Source organism: Coregonus clupeaformis, chromosome 15 (genome assembly GCF_020615455.1).
Source record: "Coregonus clupeaformis isolate EN_2021a chromosome 15, ASM2061545v1, whole genome shotgun sequence".
Classification (NCBI taxonomy): domain Eukaryota; kingdom Metazoa; phylum Chordata; class Actinopteri; order Salmoniformes; family Salmonidae; genus Coregonus; species Coregonus clupeaformis.
This window is the reverse complement of record NC_059206.1, coordinates 64259877-64287446: the sequence shown is the minus strand read 5'-3', so window position 1 is coordinate 64287446 and position 27570 is coordinate 64259877. Positions and strand designations below refer to the sequence as shown.

Sequence of the window (27570 nt, the reverse complement as noted above, 5' to 3'; positions counted from 1 at the left end):
GAGACTCATGAACACGGATGAAATTGTATATGTCCATTTTGACCATCAAAAGTACAAATTAAGTCGTTACAATTTGTATGTTTTTTTTCGGACAATCATTTACGTTGTAACTCCCAATGAAAAAGCATTGACTCCATCTGGACATTTTCTGAGACAAAATCTTAATGTAGCTTTGGCCGTGGACGATGGCTCAATTCAGATCTTTTAAGATAGTGACACAGGAACATAAAAAAGTGAACAAGAAGCACTGCTTGAGAGCTGTTATGGAAACATCTGTTTCACAGATATAGAAAGAAACACAGAGCAGGGAAATAGTCTTCAATCCCCCAGTGAACACAGCTGTGGCAGGTGTCAGGTGTACTAGGGATACATCCCAAATGGCACCCTATTCCCTATACAGTGTACTACTTTAGACCAAGGCTCATACACTCTTAGGAAAAAAAAGGTGCTAAGTAGAACCATACAGGGTTCTTCAGTTTGTCCCCTTAGGGGAACCCTTTTTGGTGCTGGGTAGAATCCTTTGCAGAGTGTTCTATCTAGAACCCTTTATGTAGGGTTCTTCAAAGAACCCCCTGTATATGGTTCTAACTAGAACCCTCTATGAAGGGTTCTACCAATAACCATTTTATCATCTAAAGGTTCTTCCTAGAACCCTCTATGAACAGTTCCACCAGCCTTATTAGCCTTTAAAATGTAATTATTTATAACAATACATTACATATATCATAAGGCCTTTATTTGAGGGCCTAATTATACCCTAACGCAGCGGTGTTAGGAATCTCCTGGTTTACAGGCCACATCAGGCCTGCAAGTCACATTATGCTGGTTTGCAAAGTGATGTGTAATTCCGATTGGAATCCAGCCAGAGTTAGAATATCCAACAAGTGGAATTGTTAATCACCTGCAACCTGCATTCAGAATGACTGCCAGGGTAGGGAAGATTGAATACTGAGACTACCTCAATCATCTAAACTAGAACAACCATCTCAGTAACAGATGCAATAAATCCAATTATTAACAGATTGGATTACTTTAGAAAACGGTATGTTATTTATCTTTGTGTAGCATAAAGTGTATTAACCAATCAATGTACATGCAAAAACAGATATTACAGTAAAACAAACAATTCTGAAAATCTCCCTGCAATAGAGCAAGCTGGGAAATATTATATATGGTTATATGTAGAACCCTTCTTGCCTTCCAAAAAATCATCAAAGAACCCTTTCTTCCAAAAACGGTTCTTAGGATGTTAAAAGTTCTAGATAGAACCCTTTGCCTTACAAAGAACCCTTGGGTTCTTCTGATCAAATCAGTTCTTGGTAGAACCCTATCCCTCCGCAAAGAACCGTTTTGGAAACCTTTTTTCTAAGAGTGTAGGAAAATCATGCCATTGGGATGCAGACTAACACTGAATGACAGACAATTTCTGGCTCAGCCAACCTAACTGAACACAGACCGACTGAACTCAAAAGCTGCACTATGACGTACATTTTGGATGCACAGTATATTTCAGGGAAAGAACGATGTCTTTTACATTTGTAGTGTGTTGTATCTATACTCAGTAGGGAGGGAGGTAGAGAGGTGGGAAAAGAGAAAGAGAGAGAGACAGAGAGCGAGAGAGAGAGAGAGAGAGAGAGAGAGAAAGAGACTGAGAGAGAGAGAGAAAGAGACTGAGAGAGAGAGAGAGAGAGAGAGAGAGAGAGAGAGAGAGAGAGAGAGAGAGAGATGGAGAGAGAGAAAGAGACTGAGAGAGAGAGAGAGAGAGAGAGAGAGAGAGAGAGAGAGAGAGAGAGAGAGACAGAGAGAGAGAGCGAGACGGAGGGAGAGAAAGAGACTGAGAGAGAGAGAGAGAGAGAGAGAGAGCATGAAGAATGCACAAAATAACATTCCTTCATAAACAAAACAAAAATGTTTGAGGTGACAGAAATCAAATCGTGACAATTTTCATGTCTTGTATTTTTTCTGCTGCTTATAAAAGTAATATAATTTGTGAAAGTAGTTATGTTTGTCCAATCACCCCCCAAAGCCAGATGAGAAAGTCAACACACGCACACACACACAGACACACACACACACACACACACACACACACCCTGGTCCCGCTGTCTAAACATTCTTCTAGCGCTTGTGATTCCGTTTTATGGGACCTGCTATTCCCTCACAGCCGCTGTGTGTCATGTTTGGACCGGTGGGTGTTTGTGTGTGTGTGTGTGTGTGTGTGTGTGTGTATGTGTTTGTGTGCATGTCTGTCATGTTTAGACTATGTCATTAAGAAAGATCATGATGATGTCAGAATCTAAATGAAAATGCAGAAACCAGACTCTTCTGTGTATGGGGGTGAATGAACTAAAGATGTCAAGTGCTTTACTTCCAAAGACGTTAAGAACTAATGAGGGTGAAAGAGACGGTGGGGAGGCTGTGTGTGTGTGTGTGTGTGTATCAAATCACATTGTATTGATCACATACACATATTTAGCAGATGTTATTGCGGGTGTAGCGAAATGCTTGTGTTCCTAGCTCCAACAGTGCGGTAGTATCTAACAATTCACAACAATACACTCAAATCTAAAAGTAAAAGAATGGAATTAAGAAATATATAAATATTAGGATGAGCAATGTCGGAGTGGCATTGACTAAAAGACAATAGAATATAATACAGTATATACATATGAAAAATAGTGTTCCATTATTAAAGTGACCAGTGATTCCATGTCTATGTATATAGGGCAGCAGCCTCTAAGGTGAAGGGTTGAGAAACCAGGTGTTAGCCGGCTAGTGATGGTTTTAACAGTCTGTTTTTCAGTCTCTCGGTCCCAGCTTTGATGCACCTGTACTGACCTTGCCTTCTGGATGGTAGCAGGGTGAACAGGCCGTGGCTCGGGTGGTTGATGTCCTTGATGATCTTTTTGGCCTTCCTGTGACATCGGGTGCTGTAAGTATCCTAGAGGGCAGGCAGTGTGCCCCCGGTGATGCGTTGGGCAGACCGCACCACCCTCTGGAGAACCCTGCGGTTGCGGGCGGTGCAGTTGCCGTACCAGGTGGTGATACAGCCCAACAGGATGCTCTCAATTGTGCATCTGTAAAGGTTTGTAAGGGTCTTGGGGGCCAAGACTAATTTCTTTAGCATCCTGAGGTTGAAGAGGCGCTGTTGCGCTGTTGAGCCTTCTTCACCACACTATCTGTGTGGGTGGACCATTTCAGATTGTCAGTGATGTGTACGTCGAGGAACTTCAAGCTTTTCATCTTCTCCATTGCGGTCCCGTCGATATGGATAGGGGCGTGCTCCCTCTGCTGTCTCCTGAAGTCCACGATCAGCTCGTTTTGTTGATGTTGAGGGAGGGGTTATTTTCCTGGCACCACTCCGCCAGGGCCCTCACCTCCTCCCTGTAGGCTGTCTCGTCATTGTTGGTAATCAGGCCAACTACTGTTGTGTCGTCTGCAAATTTGATGATTGAGTTGGAGGCGTGCGTGGCCACGCAGTCATGGGTGAACAGGGAGTACAGGAGGGGGCTAAGCACGCACCTTTGTGGGGCCCCTGTGTTGAGGATCAGTGAAGTGGAGGTGTTGTTTCCTACATTCACCACCTGGGGGCGGCCCGTCAGGAAGTCCAAGACCCAGTTGCACAGGGCGGGGTTCAGACCCAGGGCCCGAGGTTAATGATGAGCTTGGAGGGTACTATGGCGTTGAAGGCTGAGCTATAGTCAATGAACAGCATTCTTACATAGGTATTCCTCTTGTCCAGATGGGATAAGGCAGTGCGCAGTGCGATGGCGATTGCATCGTCTGTGGATCTATTGGGGCGGTAAGCAAATTGAAGTGGGTCTAGGGTGTCAGGTAAGGTAGAAGTGATATGATCCTTAACTAGCCTCTCAAAGCACTTCATGATGACAGAAGTGAGTGCTACGGGGCGATAGTCATTTAGTTCAGTTACCTTTGCTTTCTTGTGTACAGGAACAATGGTGGACATCTTGAAGCAAGTGGGGAAGTGTATGTGTAAGCAACTGTGTATGTGTATCTGTGTGTGTGTGTGTGTGTGCGGCAAACTCTGCAGATGTGTCTGGGAGGTGTATGAGATTTCTGCGAGTGTGTGTATGTGTGTGTGTGTGTGTGTGTGTGTGTGTGTGTGTGTGTGTGTAGGGAACTCTCTGAGGATGTGTCTGCAAGGGGTGTGGGTGGTGTCTACGAGTGTGTATGGGTGTGTGACTGAGTGGTGTGAGGTGTGTGTGAGCCTCTAGACCTGACAGATCCCAGGGTGTGTCTGTCAGTACTAACAGGACCACAGCAGCAGTCTCATCACCAGCAGTGGAAGGAAAGGAAAGCCAGCAGGACATTAGCACAGACCTGTGGATAAGCTCTGATGGTGTGAGTGTGTTATCAGGCCCGTGATAAGGGCTTGTGTTGGAGATATCCGGACCGCCCTGCTCAGTGACTCAGCCTCTACGCATGCACGCACACACCACCGGAATCCTGGAGTGGACAACCGAATCCTAATGTGCAGTGATCATCTCCTGATCTCCCCCCACCCAAACCTGGCAACTCAACTCCCACTGTTCTCCTATATATAGCAAGATGAGTAACCGTGCGGAAAGGGAACGTCTAAAGGGAAGTCTGTCTCTGATAGGGGTTAGGTACTCCAACCGTAATACAAGACAAGTTATCAGGAGAAACAGTACATCTGGCAACCCTTTGCTCTGACTACACTGAGGGTTGCCAGATCTCCTGTGTCCCTGATAAGCTGTTCAACTACTGCTCGGTTTCTCTCCTCTGTGAACTCTTAACCTTTTACTGCATTGGGCTAAATCAGGGTCACACAGAGTGTTTCTTGGTAGTCTTAAACAAATCTACTTTGAAACAAAAGTATACACCTCACACACACGGTATGGGCTTAGAAAATAGAAGACACCTGTACCATGTCAGATACAGAGTTGAAATATATTACATTTTGAGTTTGCATCCCAATATTACACTTTATATACATTACAGAAGACCCAACATATAACAAAACCGTTTGACATAGAAACACCGGATTTTCTGCGGGTTTTTAAAATCAATGTTAATTAATTATGAAATGACAAATAACGTTCCATCCTTGAGGCCACTAGAGGGTGTTTTGGTAATTTGACTGCAGGAAAGGACCACATGCATTTACTCCACATACTTGTGTTTAATGAACCCCTGTGATAGATGCCTTTGGTAGACCGCAGCCGACCACAGCGGAGGAGGTATGCGCCGAGTGTGTGTATGTCTGCTTCTTCATGTGTGTGTTTATATGCGTGTGTGTGCCTGCCAGCATGCACTGTAAGTGTGTGTGTGTATATTTCAGAGTGTGAATACATGTGTGTGTGTGTGTGTGTGTGTGTGTGTGTGTGTGTGTCTGATGCTGGGGACTGCTCTTACTTGCCTCTGGCAAAGGCCAGGGTTGTGGCTTTACTAGGGGGCCTGTATTGGACTGTGATTGTCCCAGTGGCTGTTATTAATGGGGGCTAACGTTACAGAGATGGAAGAGATCAATTATGGTTGTGTCCCAAATGCCACCCAATTCTCTATATAGTGCACTACTTTTGACAAGAGCCCATAGGCTTATCTATGGTCAAAAGTAGTGCACCAGGGAAAAGAGTGCCTTTTGGAACACAGTTCTAACAGCTCTAATAATATAGCTCTATGGGAGTTCAGAATGTTCTGGAAACATATATATATATATATATATATATATATATATATATATAGAGAGAGAGAGAGAGAGAGAGAGAGAGAGAGAGAGAGAGAGAGAGAGAGAGAGAGAGAGAGAGAGAGAGAGAGAGACAGTGGCAGAAGTAGACTTCCATCTAGGTTCCCTGGCTTGTGTATGTATGTGTGTGTGTGTGTTCTTGCGTCTGTGTGTATTTGCGCATGCCGTGTGGACTTGAGTGTGTGTACCTCTACTCACGTTGGTTCCTCCGTAGCGGTGCGTTGTTCTTCCAGCTCCTGGGCTTGCTTTAACCAGGGCAGCTTGGCCTCCACAGGAACTGACTCTAGACCAGATATTAAACACACATAGTTAGTCAGCTGCCTTACACTGCGTACAGTAACTGACTCCAGATCAGGGAAAGAGAGTTTTAGGCCACGTTCCCATATTTATTTATATCTACCCATTTTTCAGGGGTGTAAAGTACTTAAGTAAAAAATACTTGAAAGTACTACTTAAGTAGTTTTTTGGGGTATCTGTACTTTATTTTACTGTTTAAAATAATTAAAGAGCAGCAGTAAAATAAAATAACAGTAGGGAGGCTATATACAGGAGGTACCGGTACAGAGTCAATGTACGGGGGCACAGGTTAGTCGAGGTAATTCAGGTAATATGTACATGTGGGTAGAGATACTTTTACTTTTGATACTTAAGTATATTTTAAACCAAATACTTTTAGACTTTTACTCAAGTAGGATTTTACTGGGTGACTTACACTTTTACTTGAGTCATTTTATATTAAGTTATCTTTACTTTTACTCAAGTATGACAATTGGGTACTTTTTCCACCACTGCCATTTTCTGATAGCGTATTTCAGAGGGCTTGGGGAAATGCACACATGCACAAGGGCACAAGGGTTCGCCTAGGTTAACACTGCAAGGTGTGGAACATCTCTCGCTGTCTTTACTATCCTTGTGGGGACATTTCGCCAGCCCGCACAAGGAAAAATGCTATTTTAGGCTTAGGGATTAGGTTTAGGGTTAGGGTTATAATTAGTTAGGGTTAGGGGACTGTGTGTGTGTGCAAGGCCCTGACTGACCCTGACTGACCCTGACTGACCCTGACTGACCCTGACTGACCCTGACTGACCCTGACTGACCCTGACTGACCCTGACTGACCCTGACTGACCCTGACTGACCCTGACTGACCCTGACTGACCCTGACTGACCCTGAACCAGCCCTGACTGATCCCTGACTGACCCTGACCCAGCCCTGGCCCAGCCCTGACTGACCCTGACTGACCCTGACTGACCCTGACCCAACCCTGACTGACCCTGACTGACCCTGACCCCAGCCCTGACCGACCCTGACTGATCCCTGACTGACCCTGACTGATCCTGACTGATCCTGACTGACCCTGACTCACCCTGACTGACCCTGACTGACCCTGACTGATCCCTGACTGATCCTGACTGACCCTGACTGACCCTGACTGACCCTGACTGACCCTGACTGACCCTGACTGACCCTGACTGACCCTGACTGATCCTGACTGACCCTGACTCACCCCAGTATGAAAACGACCAAACCAATCATCAGACTACTAAATCAGAAGAGAGGGGAGGTTGATTTACAATACATATCCTCCTCTCAACCAAATGATCATCCTTACTATTTCACTGGGACACTTTTAAAAAGCTCATATTTCTCTCTCAAGAAGCTCATATTTTCACCCACCATTTACTCCAGATGTCTACCACGATGCCAGTTCTGACTCTCTGCCATCATTACTGAAGCCTGGAAGTCTAGAGCCAAACCCACATTACTCCGCACACACACACACTCCACACACACACACACACACACACACACACACATACACACACACACCCCAGTCTCCTGTCCCTCAGCCATATCTAGCTGTGATAATGAAGCCCTATGGTTTCAGTTAATGGTCTGCTGAGTAAATATTTGCTTGCCAGAATGAGATTTACTCATAACAGTATGTGGACAGAGGAGGCTGACAGTATTAGCTGTATGTAAACAGGGGGAGGCTGACAGTCTTAGCTGTATGTGGACAGGGGGGGCTGACAGTCTTAGCTGTATGTGGACGGGGGAGGCTGACAGTATTAGCTGTATGTGGACAGGGGGAGGCTGACAGTATTAGCTGTATGTGGACAGGGGGAGGCTGACAGTATTAGCTGTATGTGGACATGAGGAGGCTGACAGTCTTAGCTGTATGTGGACAGGAGGAGGCTGACAGTATTAGCTGTATGTAGACAGGGGGAGGCTGACAGTCCTAGCTGTATGTGGACAGGATGAGGCTGACAGACTTAGCTGTATGTAGACAGGAGGAGGCTGACAGTCTTAGCTGTATGTGGAAAAGAGGAGGCTGACAGTATTAGCTGTATGTGGAAAAGAGGAGGCTGACAGTATTAGCTGTATGTGGACAGGGGGAGGCTGACAGTATTAGCTGTATGTGGACAGGAGGAGGCTGACAGTAATAGCTGTTTGTGGACAGGGGGAGGCTGACAGTCTTAGCTGTATGTGGACATGAGGAGGCTGACAGTCTTAGCTGTATGTGGACAGGAGGAGGCTGACAGTATTAGCTGTATGTGGACAGGAGGAGGCTGACAGTCTTAGCTGTATGTGGACATGAGGAGGCTGACAGTCTTAGCTGTATGTGGACATGAGGAGGCTGACAGTCTTAGCTGTTTGTGGACAGGGGAGGCTGACAGTATTAGCTGTTTGTGGACAGGGGGAGGCTGACAGTATTAGCTGTTTGTGGACAGGGGGAGGCTGACAGTATTAGCTGTATGTGGATAGTGGGCAGACACACACATGAACACAGACACAGTGGATACTGTACCTCTGGGTTTGTGGCATGCGACAGGTACCAGGCAGTCTTCTTTGATGTGTGGTTTGAGAGATGTGTTACAGCCACCAGTGTGCTGCCCCCTGTGGTCAATACACAGGACCACTCTGTACCGCAACCCACGGCCACACGTCACTGTGCACTGCAAAACACACACACACGTGCACACACATGCGCACACACACACACGCACGCGTACACACACACACAAACACACACACAGTTACAATAGCACACACTATAACCAACCACTCGTTTAAATAAACGTAATACTGACTTTATATAAATGTTATATGTTATGTGCACATAAGATACTGTTCTTACCATATACAGTAAAGCTGAATTAATGCTGTATGTGAAAGTTTGAAATTAAACTGAAGAGCAAATTATGGACATATCTTGCAATCTGTCTCAAAGACAGTTCATTGTCAGTTCATAGATGCCTCATAACCAGTTCATATAGGCCTCATAGCCAGTTCATAGAGGCTTCATAGCCAGTTTACAGAGGCTTGGTAGCCAATTCACAGAGGCAGTGGCTTCAAGTTCTTCGGTGTGCACATCACTGAGAAACTGAAATGGTCTCGCCACACCGACATTGTGGTGAAGAAGGCACAACAGCGCCTCTACAACCTCAGGTGGCTGAAGAAATTCGGTGTGGCCCCTAAGACCCTCACAGACATCTACAGATGCACCATTGAGCGCATTCTGTCGGGCTGCATCACCACCTGGTACGGCAACTGCTCCGCCTACAACCGCATGGCTCTCCAGAGGGTGGAGTTGGAGTTTGTAACATAAGCATTTCGCTGCACCTACTATAACACCTGCTAAACTGTGTACGCGACCAATAAACGTTGATTATATGTTTTTACTTGATAGCTCACCTGGGACCACTCCATGGCAACCCACTGTGGGCAGGTGAAGCTGTTGCAGCTCTGCTGCGTGATTGGCCGAGGGGAGTGTGTGCACTTCCACTCCTCCACCTGAGTGATCTGTCCGTGGGTGTCGTCCTCAACACACACCACGCTGCGCTCCTGCAGCCCGCCGCTCTCCCCACACGACACCGAACACTCCGTCCAGGGACCCTGCTCCCACCTGGGGAGAAACAGGGGAGAAACAGCAATAAGATGCTTATGACTCTTTATGATGCTTCATTCAGTGACATAGCATATTAGTAGCTAACACAGAGCTGTAAGATGCTTTTGCTCTCCATGAGGTTTTATGCAGTGACATAGCATAGGCATAGCTAACACAGAGCTATTACATGGCTGTGACTCTCTGAAACACTTAATTCAGTGACATAGCATATGCATAACACAGAACACAGGGGCATATCGAATAGGAGGAGATGTAATTGTAACCACACAAAGATGTAGGAAGAATATATATGCTCAGAAGATGTTTGACATGTCCTCTCTGTTACTTGCAGTAATAATAATGACATTGTACTGCAGTAGTACAGTCCCTGTGATAGACTAGTGTCCTGTCCAGGAGCTGTACTGCAGTAGTACAGTCCCTGTGATAGACTAGTGTCCTGTCCAGGAGCTGTACTACAGGAATACAGGCCCTGTGATAGACTAGTGTCCTGTCCAGGAGCTGTACTGCAGGAATACAGGCCCTGTGATAGACTAGTGTCCTGTCCAGGAGGTGTACTGCAGTAGTACAGTCCCTGTGATAGACTAGTGTCCTGTCCAGGAGCTGTACTGCAGGAATACAGGCCCTGTGATAGACTAGTGTCCTGTCCAGGAGCTGTACTGCAGGAATACAGGCCCTGTGATAGACTAGTGTCCTGTCCAGGAGCTGTACTACAGTAATACAGGCCCTGTGATAGACTAGTGTCCTGTCCAGGAGCTGTACTGCAGTAATACAGGCTCTGTGATAGACTAGTGTCCTGTCCAGGAGCTGTACTACAGTAATACAGGCTCTGTGATAGACTAGTGTCCTGTCCAGGAGCTGTACTACAGTAATACAGGCTCTGTGATAGACTAGTGTCCTGTCCAGGAGCTGTACTGCAGTAATACAGGCTCTGTGATAGACTAGTGTCCTGTCCAGGAGGTGTACTACAGTAATACAGGCTCTGTGATAGACTAGTGTCCTGTCCAGGAGGTGTACTACAGTAATACAGGCTCTGTGATAGACTAGTGTCCTGTCCAGGAGGTGTACTGCAGTAATACAGGCCCTGTTATAGACTAGTGTCCTGTCCAGGAGGTGTACTGCTGTAATACAGGCTCTGTGATAGACTAGTGTCCTGTCCAGGAGGTGTACTGCAGTAATACAGGCTCTGTGATAGACTAGTGTCCTGTCCAGGAGGTGTACTACAGTAATACAGGCTCTGTGATAGACTAGTGTCCTGTCCAGGAGGTGTACTGCTGTAATACAGGCTCTGTGATAGACTAGTGTCCTGTCCAGGAGCTGTACTATAGTAATACAGGCCCTGTGATAGACTAGTGTCCTGTCCAGGAGGTGTACTACAGTAATACAGGCTCTGTGATAGACTAGTGTCCTGTCCAGGAGCTGTACTACAGTAATACAGGCTCTGTGATAGACTAGTGTCCTGTCCAGGAGGTGTACTACAGTAATACAGGCTCTGTGATAGACTAGTGTCCTGTCCAGGAGCTGTACTACAGTAATACAGGCTCTGTGATAGACTAGTGTCCTGTCCAGGAGCTGTACTACAGTAATACAGGCTCTGTGATAGACTAGTGTCCTGTCCAGGAGCTGTACTACAGTAATACAGGCTCTGTGATAGACTAGTGTCCTGTCCAGGAGGTGTACTACAGTAATACAGGCTCTGTGATAGACTAGTGTCCTGTCCAGGAGCTGTACTACAGTAATACAGGCCCTGTGATAGACTAGTGTCCTGTCCAGGAGCTGTACTACAGTAATACAGGCTCTGTGATAGACTAGTGTCCTGTCCAGGAGCTGTACTACAGTAATACAGGCTCTGTGATAGACTAGTGTCCTGTCCAGGAGCTGTACTGCAGTAATACAGGCTCTGTGATAGACTAGTGTCCTGTCCAGGAGCTGTACTACAGTAATACAGGCTCTGTGATAGACTAGTGTCCTGTCCAGGAGGTGTACTACAGTAATACAGGCTCTGTGATAGACTAGTGTCCTGTCCAGGAGGTGTACTACAGTAATACAGGCTCTGTGATAGACTAGTGTCCTGTCCAGGAGGTGTACTGCAGTAAAACAGGCTCTGTGATAGACTAGTGTCCTGTCCAGGAGGTGTATTACAGTAATACAGGCTCTGTGATAGACTAGTGTCCTGTCCAGGAGGTGTACTACAGTAATACAGGCTCTGTGATAGACTAGTGTCCTGTCCAGGAGGTGTACTGCAGTAATACAGGCTCTGTGATAGACTAGTGTCCTGTCCAGGAGGTGTACTACAGTAATACAGGCCCTGTGATAGACTAGTGTCCTGTCCAGGAGGTGTACTACAGTAATACAGGCTCTGTGATAGACTAGTGTCCTGTCCAGGAGGTGTACTACAGTAATACAGGCTCTGTGATAGACTAGTGTCCTGTCCAGGAGGTGTACTACAGTAATACAGGCTCTGTGATAGACTAGTGTCCTGTCCAGGAGGTGTACTACAGTAATACAGGCTCTGTGATAGACTAGTGTCCTGTCCAGGAGGTGTACTACAGTAATACAGGCTCTGTGATAGACTAGTGTCCTGTCCAGGAGGTGTACTACAGTAATACAGGCTCTGTGATAGACTAGTGTCCTGTCCAGGAGCTGTACTACAGTAATACAGGCTCTGTGATAGACTAGTGTCCTGTCCAGGAGGTATACTACAGTAATACAGGCTCTGTGATAGACTAGTGTCCTGTCCAGGAGCTGTACTACAGTAATACAGGCCCTGTGTTAGACTAGTGTCCTGTCTTGGAGCTGTACTACAGTAATACAGGCTCTGTGATAGACTAGTGTCCTGTCCAGGAGGTGTACTACAGTAATACAGGCTCTGTGATAGACTAGTGTCCTGTCCAGGAGGTGTACTGCAGTAATACAGGCTCTGTGATAGACTAGTGTCCTGTCCAGGAGGTGTACTACAGTAATACAGGCTCTGTGATAGACTAGTGTCCTGTCCAGGAGGTGTACTACAGTAATACAGGCTCTGTGATAGACTAGTGTCCTGTCCAGGAGGTGTACTATAGTAATACAGGCTCTGTGATAGACTAGTGTCCTGTCCAGGAGGTGTACTACAGTAATACAGGCTCTGTGATAGACTAGTGTCCTGTCCAGGAGGTGTACTACAGTAATACAGGCTCTGTGATAGACTAGTGTCCTGTCCAGGAGGTGTACTACAGTAATACAGGCTCTGTGATAGACTAGTGTCCTGTCCAGGAGCTGTACTACAGTAATACAGGCTCTGTGATAGACTAGTGTCCTGTCCAGGAGGTATACTACAGTAATACAGGCTCTGTGATAGACTAGTGTCCTGTCCAGGAGCTGTACTACAGTAATACAGGCCCTGTGTTAGACTAGTGTCCTGTCTTGGAGCTGTACTACAGTAATACAGGCTCTGTGATAGACTAGTGTCCTGTCCAGGAGGTGTACTACAGTAATACAGGCCCTGTGATAGACTAGTGTCCTGTCCAGGAGGTGTACTACAGTAATACAGGCTCTGTGATAGACTAGTGTCCTGTCCAGGAGGTGTACTACAGTAATACAGGCTCTGTGATAGACTAGTGTCCTGTCCAGGAGGTGTACTACAGTAATACAGGCTCTTTGATAGACTAGTGTCCTGTCCAGGAGGTGTACTACAGTAATACAGGCTCTGTGATAGACTAGTGTCCTGTCCAGGAGGTGTACTACAGTAATACAGGCTCTGTGATAGACTAGTGTCCTGTCCAGGAGGTGTACTACAGTAATACAGGCTCTGTGATAGACTAGTGTCCTGTCCAGGAGCTGTACTACAGTAATACAGGCTCTGTGATAGACTAGTGTCCTGTCCAGGAGGTATACTACAGTAATACAGGCTCTGTGATAGACTAGTGTCCTGTCCAGGAGCTGTACTACATTAATACAGGCCCTGTGTTAGACTAGTGTCCTGTCTTGGAGCTGTACTACAGTAATACAGGCTCTGTGATAGACTAGTGTCCTGTCCAGGAGGTGTACTACAGTAATACAGGCTCTGTGATAGACTAGTGTCCTGTCCAGGAGGTGTACTGCAGTAATACAGGCTCTGTGATAGACTAGTGTCCTGTCCAGGAGGTGTACTACAGTAATACAGGCTCTGTGATAGACTAGTGTCCTGTCCAGGAGGTGTACTACAGTAATACAGGCTCTGTGATAGACTAGTGTCCTGTCCAGGAGGTGTACTGCAGTAATACAGGCTCTGTGATAGACTAGTGTCCTGTCCAGGAGGTGTACTACAGTAATACAGGCCCTGTGTTAGACTAGTGTCCTGTCCAGGAGGTGTACTACAGTAATACAGGCTCTGTGATAGACTAGTGTCCTGTCCAGGAGCTGTACTACAGTAATACAGGCTCTGTGATAGACTAGTGTCCTGTCCAGGAGCTGTACTACAGTAATACAGGCTCTGTGATAGACTAGTGTCCTGTCCAGGAGGTGTACTACAGTAATACAGGCTCTGTGATAGACTAGTGTCCTGTCCAGGAGGTGTACTACAGTAATACAGGCTCTGTGATAGACTAGTGTCCTGTCCAGGAGGTGTACTACAGTAATACAGGCTCTGTGATAGACTAGTGTCCTGTCCAGGAGCTGTACTACAGTAATACAGGCTCTGTGATAGACTAGTGTCCTGTCCAGGAGGTGTACTACAGTAATACAGGCTCTGTGATAGACTAGTGTCCTGTCCAGGAGCTGTACTACAGTAATACAGGCCCTGTGTTAGACTAGTGTCCTGTCCTGGAGCTGTACTACAGTAATACAGGCTCTGTGATAGACTAGTGTCCTGTCCAGGAGCTGTACTACAGTAATACAGGCTCTGTGATAGACTAGTGTCCTGTCCAGGAGGTGTACTACAGTAATACAGGCTCTGTGATAGACTAGTGTCCTGTCCAGGAGGTGTACTACAGTAATACAGGCTCTGTGATAGACTAGTGTCCTGTCCTGGAGCTGTACTACAGTAATACAGGCTCTGTGATAGACTAGTGTCCTGTCCTGGAGCTGTACTACAGTAATACAGGCTCTGTGATAGACTAGTGTCCTGTCCAGGAGCTGTACTACAGTAATACAGGCTCTGTGATAGACTAGTGTCCTGTCCAGGAGCTGTACTACAGTAATACAGGCTCTGTGATAGACTAGTGTCCTGTCCAGGAGGTGTACTACAGTAATACAGGCTCTTTGATAGACTAGTGTCCTGTCCAGGAGCTGTACTACAGTAATACAGGCTCTGTGATAGACTAGTGTCCTGTCCAGGAGCTGTACTACCTCACGCTACAGAAACAGGAGATGGGCTCCTGCTCCTATGAGCTGTTCCGGCTCACACAAGCCAAGACGCGTGCAAGCCTACTTATTTAACTTACTACAGTAGAAGTGCAGTAATGCAGAGTAGTAGAGGGACCATAGAAGAAGGAAAGAATGATGGTCACTCACCGTGGCAGAGGCTGAAATTGGTCATAAGGCATCACCTCTATGAAGCCATCACTAGAGAGGAGAAACAGGAAGACAGCGCTATGTCACCATGACCATTTAGAGGAACCATGTTTCCTATACAGCCTTCAAATGCACAAATGGCTCCCAATTCTATATGGTGCACTGCTTTTGACCAGGGCCCATAGGGCAACCATTATGATTGGTACATGTACGTGCCTCTCAGGACAGAGGTCCATGTTGCACTCCTTGAGTTTGGGTGTGGGTTTGGTGTTCTCAGGGTAGCTGTTACAGTGGTGCTCTGGTAACACCTGACTGGACCTGATGTCTGTGCACTCTGCTGAGTTCAGCTGGTAACCTGGCAACAGGCACAAACACTCAAGGTCAGCAATGAATAGGATAGAAGGCAAACATTGGACTAACATTTGGTGGGTAATGGGTTCATTTTGGGCCCTTCAAATGTTTGGCTCAATGTCTCCTGTGTGAGTATGAAACGAAAGCACTAAAACACAGCCACGTTGGGTTATTCATAATCGGATGCATTGTGTCATGATACAGCAACCAAAACGTAACCAAAAAATGTATTTCATGTATGAAATAGAAAACTAACATTGGATAAACGTTTGGTTAATAATGGGCTAACGTTTTGTTCAATCATATCTCAAGCCTCATCACCAGCTTTGAGAACTGATGAAAATCTCTATAGAAGTGCTATGATCAGCCCTCAGAAAGGCTGATCTGGGTACAGTCATAATGCTTTAGCTAACAACTACATTCTCTATAAGAGCTGATCTGGGTTCAGTCACAAAGCTTTAGTTGGCAACAATAACAGTCTCTATAAGAATTATCTGGGTTCAATCATAATGCTTTAGCTAATAGCTGGCTTCAACAGTCTCTATTAGAGCTGATCTGGGTTCAGTCACAAAGCTTTAGTTGGCAACAATAACAGTCTCTATAAGAATTATCTGGGTTCAATCATAATGCTTTAACTAATAGCTAGCTTCAACAGTCTCTATAAGAGCTGATCTGGGTTCAGTCAAAGCTATTGTTGGCAACAAGAACAGTCTCTATAAGAATCATCTGGGTTCAGTCATAATGCTTAAGCTAATAGCTGGCTTCAACAGTCTCTATAAAAGCTGATCTGGGTTCAGTCATAAAGCTTCAGTGCTGGCACAGCCAATAAGCGACATAAGCGTCTGCTTAGGGCCCCACGACTGCTAGGAACTCAGTTGGTTCTCAACTTACTGTTGAGAGTTAGAATAGTAGAATACACAAGGTTCCATTTCGAAATTTGGTAGTGCATCAAAGTTTTCCACTTGTTATGCAAGTCACTCAATACGCCCATGTCAGCTAAAATGTTTTAGATTGCTAGGTAAGTTAGTCTAGCCAGCTATCTAAACTTCGTAGTAATGAGTAGAATTGCATGAAATTTGTTTTAAAACTGCAATAATTCCCTGTGCGCCATGGCAACACATTTAAAATTGAAGTGTAATTATCTTTAAAACTGCAATTATTTCTCTCCACTGCCAAGACAAGTGGCGCTAAAATGTCTTGACCACAAAGGTTTTTGATCGCTTAGGGTCCCCAAAAGGCTCGGGCCAGCCTTGTTAGCTAGCAACAACAGTCTCTTTAATGGCTGATCTGGGGTCAGTCTCACCTCCTCCACAGGTGACAGAGCAGGGGAAGAAGTCAGTCTCTCTCCACTGGTACCTGATTGGCTGATAGAACAGGAACTGGACCACTGTGTCCCAGGGAGCAGCATATTTCACCTGGAGAGAACACACACTGTTAGACACAGACGCATACACACAATCAAATAAAATCAAATGCATTGGTCACATACACATGGTTAGCAGATGTTATTGTGAGTGTAGCGAAATGCTTGTGCTTCTAGTTCCGACAGTGCAGCAATATCTAGCAAGTAATATCTAACAGTTCTACAACAAAAACCTAATACACACAAATCTAAGTAAAGGAATGTCATTATCAGAGTGGCATAGGCTAAGATGCACTAGATAGTATAGAATACAGTATATACATATGAGATGGGTAATGCAAGATATGTAAACATCAATCACGCGCACACACGCATGCACACACACACGCACGCACTCACACATCGATATCAAAAGATGTCTAGAGATCTAGACATGTTTAAAAAGATCTGCCCTTAGAACTCACTGTATGAAGTCGTAAAACTCAATGTCTGAACAGACTCTGGTGCCAACTCAAAACAGCCCAATCCTCATTTCATACAGAACATTCATCTGAAGAATGTTTCGCAATCAAGAATTTGGACCACACTTCCTTCTAGTATCCCTCTATATAAATGAATGATTTCAACATTAATAATCACATTGAATAAACAAGGATTTTCTAACATCAGATGAAAGCAGAACTTATTTTCTAAACTAAACATTTGTGATGTGGATAATGTGTAGTTAATTTACGTCGCCGGCGCTCTAGGCCCCGGTCCAAATCCTACATAATGTCATTATGTCATTGGTTCCATGGGAAAGACAGCGGCCCGGATCCAAGTGGCACCCTTTTACCTATATAGTGCACTCATTTAAAAAGTTGTGGACTATAAACGGAATAGGGTGCCATTTGGCACGCAGCCTAGGCCTATATAGTAGTGTTTGTTGTGGAATACACACAGGGCCTGATTTTCAGTCTATGACGATGATGATGATGAAGATAATGCTAATGATGATGATGATGATCTTTAGGAGAGCCATGGCACGCTGTGTTTTATTGCCACAGACATGGGAGTCGTGTCATGTTTGTGCAATGCTTTGACAACCTCAATGACATGGGAGAGATCTTAGGTGGTGTCCAAAATGGCACCTACAAAGTGCACTACTTCAAAGCGCACTAGATCAAAGGTAGTGCACTACAAAGGGAATAGGGTGTGATTTGGGACGCAACCTTACTTTGTGGGTGTAATCAGCATACTGCACTAACATACAATGTGTATGTATTGGCAAGGGCTTTCTCTACAAAATGGTCATCAATCTGTTCAGTATTCTGACATGAGTGGATATAAAAAACAATATAGATGGGGTTACTCAGATTACAACATCTAACAACACAAAAAGACTGTCAGAATCATGAGAGAAATAGAGAAATAACTCTTGAATGATGTAGGTAGACGTTTCCCTTATGAATGATGTAGGTAGACGTTTCCCTTGTGAATGATGTAGGTAGACGTTTCCCTTATGAATGATGTAGGTAGACGTTTCCCTTATGAATGATGTAGGTAGACGTTTCCCTTATGAATGATATAGGTAGACGTTTCCCTTATGAATGATATAGGTAGACGTTTCCCTTATGAATGATGTAGGTAGACGTTTCACTTATGAATGATGTAGGTAGACGTTTCCCTTATGAATGATGTAGGTAGACGTTTCCCTTGTGAATGATGTAGGTAGACGTTTCACTTATAAATGATGTAGGTAGACGTTTCCCTTGTGAATGATGTAGGTAGACGTTTCCCTTATGAATGATATAGGTAGACGTTTCCCTTATAAATGATGTAGGTAGACGTTTCCCTTCTGAATGATGTAGGTAGACGTTTCCCTTATGAATGATGTAGGTAGACGTTTCCCTTATGAATTATGTAGATGTCGTTTCCCTTATAAATGATGTAGGTAGACGTTTCCCTTGTGAATGATGTAGGTAGACGTTTCCCTTATAAATGATGTAGGTAGACGTTTCCCTTATGAATGATGTAGGTAGACGTTTCCCTTATAAATGATGTAGGTAGACGTTTCCCTTGTGAATGATGTAGGTAGACGTTTCCCTTATGAATGATGTAGGTAGACGTTTCCCTTATAAATGATGTAGGTAGACGTTTCCCTTATGAATGATGTAGGTAGACGTTTCCCTTATAAATGATGTAGGTAGACGTTTCCCTTGTGAATGATGTAGGTAGACGTTTCCCTTGTGAATGATGTAGGTAGACGTTTCCCTTATGAATGATGTAGGTAGACGTTTCCCTTATGAATGATGTAGGTAGACGTTTCCCTTATAAATGATGTAGGTAGACGTTTCCCTTGTGAATGATGTAGGTAGACGTTTCCCTTGTGAATGATGTAGGTAGACGTTTCCCTTATGAATTATGTAGATGTCGTTTCCCTTATAAATGATGTAGGTAGACGTTTCCCTTATGAATGATGTAGGTAGACGTTTCCCTTGTGAATGATGTAGGTAGACGTTTCCCTTATAAATGATGTAGGTAGACGTTTCCCTTATGAATGATGTAGGTAGACGTTTCCCTTATAAATGATGTAGGTAGACGTTTCCCTTGTGAATGATGTAGGTAGACGTTTCCCTTATGAATGATGTAGGTAGACGTTTCCCTTATAAATGATGTAGGTAGACGTTTCCCTTATGAATGATGTAGGTAGACGTTTCCCTTGTGCATGATGTAGGTAGACATTTCCCTTATAACTACTGATACAGGATCAGATATGTTTCATCCCCCTTATGTTAAGATCATGACTGGAGATGGGTTAATCTGATCCTAGATCTGTAGGTAGGATTAACATTTGCCTCCAGGCTACTGACTCAGCGCCTCTTCCTCGTGTCACCTTAATGATGTAATCAGCTCCCAGAGGTCCTTGTGTCCTGAGCGTCTGTCTGTCTGTCCCTTTCTGGTAGTCCACGGTGGTATTGCCGATGAGGTAGGAACCTGGAGAGACCAGACTGTGCTCCTCTCTATGACCCTGCAGAGACTGGGCCTCGATTACTGCAGGAGAGAGAGAGAGAGAGAGAGAGAGAGAGAGAGAGAGAGAGAGAGAGAGAGAGAGAGAGAGAGAGAGAGAGAGAGAGAGAGAGAGAGAGAGAGAGAGAGAGAGAGAGAGAGAGAGAGAGAGAGAGAGAGAGAGAGAACAAGAATGAGATAGAGGGGGGGAGAGATCGATGGAGAGAGAGAGAGGGAGGGTGGGGAGATACACAGAGAGGGAGGGGAGAGAGGGAGGGGAGAGAGAGGGGGGAGAGAGAGAGGGAGAGAGAGAGAGAGAGGGGGGGAGATAAACAGAGTGAGAGAGGGAGGGGGAGAGAGAGCGAGAGAGAGAGGGGGAGAGAGAAAGGGAGAGGGGGAGACAGACAGAGAGAGGGAGAGAGATGGAGGAAGGGGAGAGAGAGCGAGGGAGGGGGAAAGAGAGAGAGAGAGAGAGAGAGAGAGAGAGGGTGGAGAGATAAACAGAGTGAGAGAGGGAGGGGGAGAGAGGGAGGGAGCGAGAGGGGGGAGAGACACACACAAAGACATAATGAGGTAAATCTGGATTAACAAAATCCATCAGCAGTCCTCCTCACACCAAGTTCCTAACGTTGTTGATGTAGATCACTAAGAGTGGTTTTGTCTTGTCTGAAACCTGAACACAGATGAAGGTAGTTAAGCTGCTGCAGTGACGTCTAACCTTCAGCTCAGAGAGTTAACACTGTTTGCTGTGTGTGTGTGTGTGTGTGTGTGTGTGTGTGTGTGTGTGTGTGTGTGTGTGTGTGTGTGTGTGTGTGTGTGTGTGTGTGTGTGTGTTTCTGCATGCGCTCGCTCACACACACGCTCAGCTCATGACCTCATGGTGCAGAAAGTATCTCATGATTCCCACCTACAGTACCAGTCAAAAGTTTGGACACACCTACTCATTCCAGGGTTTTTCTTTATTTGTACTATTTTCTACATTGTATAATAATAACACATTTGGAATCATGTAGTGACCAAAAAAGTGTTAAACAAATCAAACAATATTTTATATTTGAGATTCTTCAAATAACCACACTTTGCCTTGATGACAGCTTTGCACATTCTTGGCATTCTCTCAACCAGCTTCATGAGGTAGTCACCTGGAATGCATTTCAATTAACAGGTGTGCCTTCTTAAAAGTTAATTTGTGGAATTTCTTTCCTTCTTAATGCGTTTGAGCCAATCAGTTGTGTTGTGACAAGGTAGGGGGGATATACAGAAGATAGCCCTATTTGGTAAAAGACCAAGTCCATATTATGGCAAGAACAGCTCAAATAAGCAAAGAGAAAGACAGTCCATCATTACTTTAAGACATGAAGGTCAGACAATACAAAACATTTCAAGAACTTTGAACGTTTCTTCAAGTGCAGTCGCAAAAACCATCAAGCGCTATGATGAAACTGGCTCTCATGAGGACCGCCATAGGAATGGAAGACCCAGAGTTACCTCTGCTGCAGAGGATAAGTTCATTAGAGTTACCAGCCTCAGAAATTGCAGCCCAAATAAATGCTTCACAGAGTTCAAGTAACAGACACATCTCAACATCAACTGTTCAGAGGGGACTGTGTGAATCAGGCCTTCATGGTCGAATTGCTGCAAAGAAACCACTACTAAAGGACACCAATGAGAAGAGGAGACCTGCTTGGGCCAAGAAACACGAGCAATGGACATTAGACCGGTGGAAATTTGTCCTTTGGTCTGGAGTCCAAATTGGAGATTTATGGTTCCAACCGCCGTGTCTTGGTGAGACGCGTTGTGGGTGAACGGATGATCTCCGCATGTGTATTCCCACCGTAAAGCATGGAGGAGGAGGTGTTATGGTGTGGGGGTGCTTTGCTGGTGACACTGTCTGTGATTTATTTAGAATTCAAGACACACTTAACCAGCATGGCTACCACAGCATTCTGCAGCGATACGCCATCCCATCTGGTTTGGGCTTAATGGGACTATAATTTGTCTTTCAACAGGACAATGACCCAAAACACACCTCCAGGCTGTGTAAGGGCTATTTTACCAAGAAGGAGTGTGATGGAGTGCTGCATCAGATGACCTGGCCTCCACAATCCCCCGACCTCAACCCAATTGAGATGGTTTGGAATGAGTCGGACGGCTAAGTGAAGGAAAAGCAGCCAACAAATGCTCAGCATATGTGGGAACTCCTTCAAGACTGTTGGAAAAGCATTCCAGGTGAAGCTGGTTGAGAGAATGCCAAGCGTGTGCAAAGCTGTCATCAAGGCAAAGGGTGGCTATTTGAAGAATCTCAAATATAAAATATATTTTGATTTGTTTAACACTTTTTTGGTTACTACATGATTCCATATGTGTTATTTCATAGGTTTGATGTCTTCACTATTATTCTACAATGCAAAAAATAGTAAAAATAAAGAAAAACCCTTGAATGAGTAGGTGTGTCCAAACTTTGGACTGGTAGTGTATACATGAACGGACCAGTGCCCATATTCATAAAGCATATCAGAGTACGCGTGCTGGGATCAGTTTTTCCTTTTAGATCATAATGTATACGATTTATATGGACAGAGGGGACCTGATCCTAGATCAGCACTCTAACTCTGATCCGCTTTATGAATATGGGCCCAATACACCAAGGTTAAGATAAAGGTCACGATGCTAACAGTTTAATAGTAAAAAGATTTAACAATGGAGACTTCATTGTCTCCAATGACAATCATTGATGTGTGACTCTTTGAATGTCTATTGGCCAAACAACTGAGTGGGAGTGGGAGAAAATAAACGGAGAATTTGATAGAGTCATTTTCTCGTAGAGACATAATCATTTTCAGCTGTCCCACGGCACAGCATCGGCCTTTCTTCTTGTCATCCCCCTCTCTCTCTCTTTATTTGTCTTTCTCTAACATATGTGTTTCTCTCACAAAGTATTTTATGAGGGGGAAGATTCAAATGTCTTCCCAAAACAATGTTTTACGTTAGAGATTAATGGAATCACTAACATTTCAACAAACTCTCGATTCGCGTTCAACAAATGTTTCTGGAAAGGCCCAGGCGTGTTTAATGTATTTTCAACATCAATTATACAGTACATCACAGATGAGAATTTGGAATTTCGCAACTTGAAATAATTAACCACAACGTAGCCCTTTGCCATATCATGAAAAGAAGCCATTTGTAAGCCAAATAGACTTTTAAGAAAAGACCACAGGTAAAAATAAGATACCACTTCCCTCAAACCGCTCCTGACAATATTTAGTTTCAGTGGAGTTTGTGAACTTGAAGCTCAGTTCCAGAGGCTTTACATTTCTCAAATCAGCTTTTCCTCTGTTCTCCTTTACTAGGTTTTTTCTCATTTTCTGCTTTTTTACATCACTGTTCTTTTTTCCATTTCCACATCGGCCTCGCTAGTCTCCTGATAGTTGATAAACGATCTGCTAAAGTAATTCGAAGGTCACTCCAAACCCTTGTTTTGAAACATCTGACAAAACACACATCCACTTAAACCTGTGGAGTTCTAGGGGTGTATTATGATGTTGGCCACCAACGAGGCAGCTGGAGTTAGCCATGTCTCCTGTGGAATCAGAGACACGCACACACGCACGCACACGCACACACACACACACTGGCAGCGATCACACACAGGAAACACATCCCATAAATCTGAAATGCATGAGCTCCCAACACAAGCCAACAGAGAGGAGAGAAGGAGAGAACTCTGTCTCTCTCTTTCTCTCTCACTCCCTTCCTCTATTAGCACTGCTTTCTAGAACCTCAATGGAACATTCTGGAATCTCTGAACATTCCTGAATGGCAAAGCATGACGTGTGTGTTTCTTCGCGCATGTGTGTGCGTGTCTGCGTCTCTACCTGCATGTGTGTGTTTGAGTTTCTACCTGTGTGTGTGTGTGTGTGTGTGTGTGTGTGTGTGCGCACACATATCAAAGTGGCCCATAGGTTAAACACATCTATATTTCAGCTGAGCGTTGTCAGTGTGGTATGTGATTCTCAAAGCGCTGGGCAGAGTAAGACATAACGTGATGACTTCCTCTATAAATCACTAGCACTGATCAGCTGCCAGAAGAACATTTGGTAGCCCAGATGTTTAGAGAGAAAGAGAGACCAAGAGAAAGTGCGTGTGGTTGTTTGTGTGTGTGTGCGTGTGAATGCGTGTGTGTGTGTGTGTGTGTGTGAATACGTGTGCGCGCGTGTGTGTGTGTCTGTACAGGTTGGACAGGTCCCCTAGAACAGTGTAAAACTCACCTATGAGGTCGGGTCCTTTGGCGCTGACTCTCAGACTCCTGCTTCCCAAGGGGACTTCCAGCACTGTCTTCACAGCTTTAGGACAAAGGAGATTTTATTTAAACTACTCATCAAATGCCAAAATGTTTCCACAATACCCCAAATGTCCTCACAATACACAACGATGTCAACACAATACATGAAAGCTCACGTGTCTCCCTCTTGGCCTTCTTCAGATGACGAAGGCCAATGGGCCAACATGTAAGCATTGATAAAGGGAGAAAATAAAAAAGCTTGTATGTGATACGAGCAAGAGCAGTGTGCAGGTTTCTCTTTCTTTTTAGGGTAAACAAATGAAGCGATCTAAAACATTTCCTGTTCTTAATATCGAGCTGGCATTACTGTTTCCTCCCTGTTTTAGTTGATTTGTATACTGAACTCCTTTTGGCTTCAGATCTCACCACGAACATGAACCTCAGTAAATAAAGTTGGGGCCTGTCCTAAATGGCACCCTATTCCCTATATAGTGCACTACCTTTGAAAGGGGCCCAATAGGGCTCTGGTCAAAAGTATTGCCCTATGTAGGGAATAGGGTGCCATTTGGGACACAGCCGGAATGTAGGAGTTCTACTTCAGTTGTCAGATCATACTGACCTTCAGTGTCTTATCAACGACGGGGGTTGGTGAGACCACTTAAGCATACAGTCGATGTAAAAAAAACACTATGACAACGAATTTTATGAGGTCAAATAGCACTGTGTCGAAACAATTTAGTTTCAAAGTGGAATTAAATAATGTATCTGTAATGTATCTAGAGTCACAGGGTTGAAAAACCTGGAGTAACTGTTGGACAGTAAAAGCATTGTCAGAATTTGAGTCCCAAATGACACCCTAAGGGCCCTGGTCAAAAGCAGTGTACTATTTATAGGAATGGGGTACCATTTGGGACGCAGACAAAGACTGTGATAAGGAATGTTCTTCCAAGGAGCAACATGGAATCTATGAGCTCACAAACCAGGGAGGAAAAATGATAACCCATATTTCTCCTTCCGCAGTCCGCAGTCTGCAACAATGTGCCAATTCTAAATGTGTTAATGTGAAAACAGAAGAACAACAACATATCTACAGCAGTCAAATATGAGGTCAGGCAAGAAGGGTTGTGTGTGTGTGTGTGTGTGTGTGTGTGTGTGTGTGTGTGTGTGTGTGTGTGCACATGCGTGTGTGTGTGTGTATGTGTGTGCGTGTGTGTGTGTGTGCACATGCATGTGCGTGTGTGTATGTGTGTGCGTGTGTGCGTGTGTGTGTGTGTGTGCACATGCGTGTGCGTGTGTGTGTGTATGTGTGTTCGTCCGTGCGTGTGTGTGTGTCACTGGGGCATATCACATTCCACTCATAGCGTTGCTCTGAGGTTTAGTTTTCCAGTGCTGAGTAGAGATAAACCAGGTGATAACATCTGATATCTACTGTAGAAACACCTTGTGACAGTCACGTTAACCCCCTCCAAGCCCACCCAGTTTCTCTATACTGTCAACCTCTCACAGGTACAGTACAAGTGACACAGTGTGTGTGTGTCTGTGTGTGTGTGTGTGTGTGTCTGTGTGTGTGTGTGTGTGTCTGTGTGTGTGTGAACCTTTCCTCCATGGTTCTTCCCAACTCTTTCTCCATTGTCCTCGACCTCTGTAAGTGCTGTGACCCTCACTAATACTGACGCAGGTTGGCATTTATTGGGATGACTCATGTACAGGAGGCAGCTCTGCAGAGTGGTCACTAAGCCACAAAGTCCTAAAATCTGATTTTAACCATAACCATAACCTTAACTACACTGCTAACTCTAATGCCTAACCCAGCCTTAAATGAAGACCAAAAAGCAAATTGTTGTTTTCATGAATTTTTACGATATAGACAATTTTGACTTTGCATCTAGTCGAAATCACTTAGTTCTGCCTCCAGAGCAATATTCATGATAATAAACGTCAACCTGCAATAGTGACAGGGGTTAGAAAGGGAATAATTATCGCTAACAGAACACTCCCACTGACTTTGATCCTTATGTATCACACGTTTCAGTAGGGGTAGGAGTGCTGATCTAGGATCAGGTCCCTCCTCTCCATGTAACTCTTATTCATTCTGATCTAAAAGGCTAAACTGATCCTAGATCAGCACTCCAACTCTGAGATGCTTGGTGCACACATATAAACCATGCTGTAAACCAATCATTAAATACAGCAGAATATACAGTGCATTCGGAAAGTATTCTGACCCCTCGACAAAGCAAAAACTGTTTTTAGACAAATGTATAACAAATTAAAAACTGAAATATTACATTTACATAAGTATTCAGACCCTTTACTCAGTACTTTGTTGAACCACCTTTGGCAGCGATTACAACCTCCAGTCTTCTTGGATATGACGCTTGGCACACCTGTATTTGGGGAGTTTCTCCCATTCTTCTCTGCAGATCCTCTCAAGCTCTGTCAGGTTGGATGGGGAGTGTCACTGCACAGCTATTTTCCGGTCTCACCAGAGATGTTCGATTTGGTTCAAGTCCGGGCTCTGGCTGGGCCACTCAAGGACATTCAGAGACTTGTCCCGAAGCCACTCCTGCGTTGTCTTGGCTGTGTGCTTAGGGTTGTTGTCCTGTTGGAAGGTGAACGTTCACCCCAGTCTGAGGTCCTGAGCGCTCTGGAGCAGGATTTCATCAAGGATCTCTCTGTACTTTGCTCTGTTCATCTTTGCCTCGATCCTGACTAGTCTCCCAGTCCCTGCCGCTGAAAAACATTCCCATGATGCAGCCACCACCATGCTTCACCGTAGGGATGGTGCCAGGTTTCCTCCAGGTGTGACGCTTAGCATTCAGGCCAAAGAGTTCAATCTTAGAGTCATCAGACCAGAGAATCTTGTTTCTCAGGGTCTGAGAATCCTTTAGGTGCCTTTTGGCAAACTCCAAGCGGTCTGTCATGTGCCTTTTACTGAGGAGTGGCTTCCGTTTGGCCACTCTACCATAAAGGCCTGATTGGTGGAGTGCTGCAGAGATGGGTGTCCTTCTGGAAGGTTCTCCCATCTCCACAGAGGAACTCTGGAGCTCTGTCAGAGTGACCATAGGGTTCTTGGTCACCTCCCTGACCAAGGCCCTTCTCCCCCGATTGCTCAGTTTGGCCAGGCGGTCAGCTCTAGGAAGAGTATTGGTGGTTCCAAACTTCTTCCATTTAAGAATGACGGAGGCCACTGTGTTCTTGGGGACCTTCAATGCTGCAGAATTTTTTTGGTACCCATCCCCAGATCTGTGCCTCGACACAATCCTGTCTCAGAGCTCTACAGACAATTCCTTTGACCTCATGGCTTGGTTTTTGCTCTGACATGCACTGTCAACTGTGGGACCTTATATAGACAGGTGTGTACCTTTCCAAATCATGTCCAATCAATTGAATTTACCACAGGTGGACTCCAATCAAGTTGTAGAATGATGATCAATGGAAACAGGATGCACCTGAGCTCAATTTCGAGTCTCACAGCAA

General features: G+C 44.9%; 1 protein-coding gene across 1 annotated transcript in view; it reads right to left on the bottom strand.

Moving 5' to 3' along the window:
- The window catches only part of adamtsl3 (ADAMTS-like 3), a 170460-nt gene that overhangs the window by 50386 nt on the left and 92504 nt on the right, over positions 1–27570 (bottom strand). Inside the window, exons 10-17 of the mRNA XM_045225474.1 lie at positions 24077–24151; positions 19693–19850; positions 16758–16869; positions 15320–15458; positions 15104–15154; positions 9424–9634; positions 8537–8684; positions 5927–6011 (exon numbers count right to left, since the gene is read on the bottom strand). Of these exons, the coding sequence (XP_045081409.1) occupies positions 5927–6011; positions 8537–8684; positions 9424–9634; positions 15104–15154; positions 15320–15458; positions 16758–16869; positions 19693–19850; positions 24077–24151 (979 nt within the window). The remainder of the gene's footprint in view (positions 1–5926; positions 6012–8536; positions 8685–9423; positions 9635–15103; positions 15155–15319; positions 15459–16757; positions 16870–19692; positions 19851–24076; positions 24152–27570) is intronic.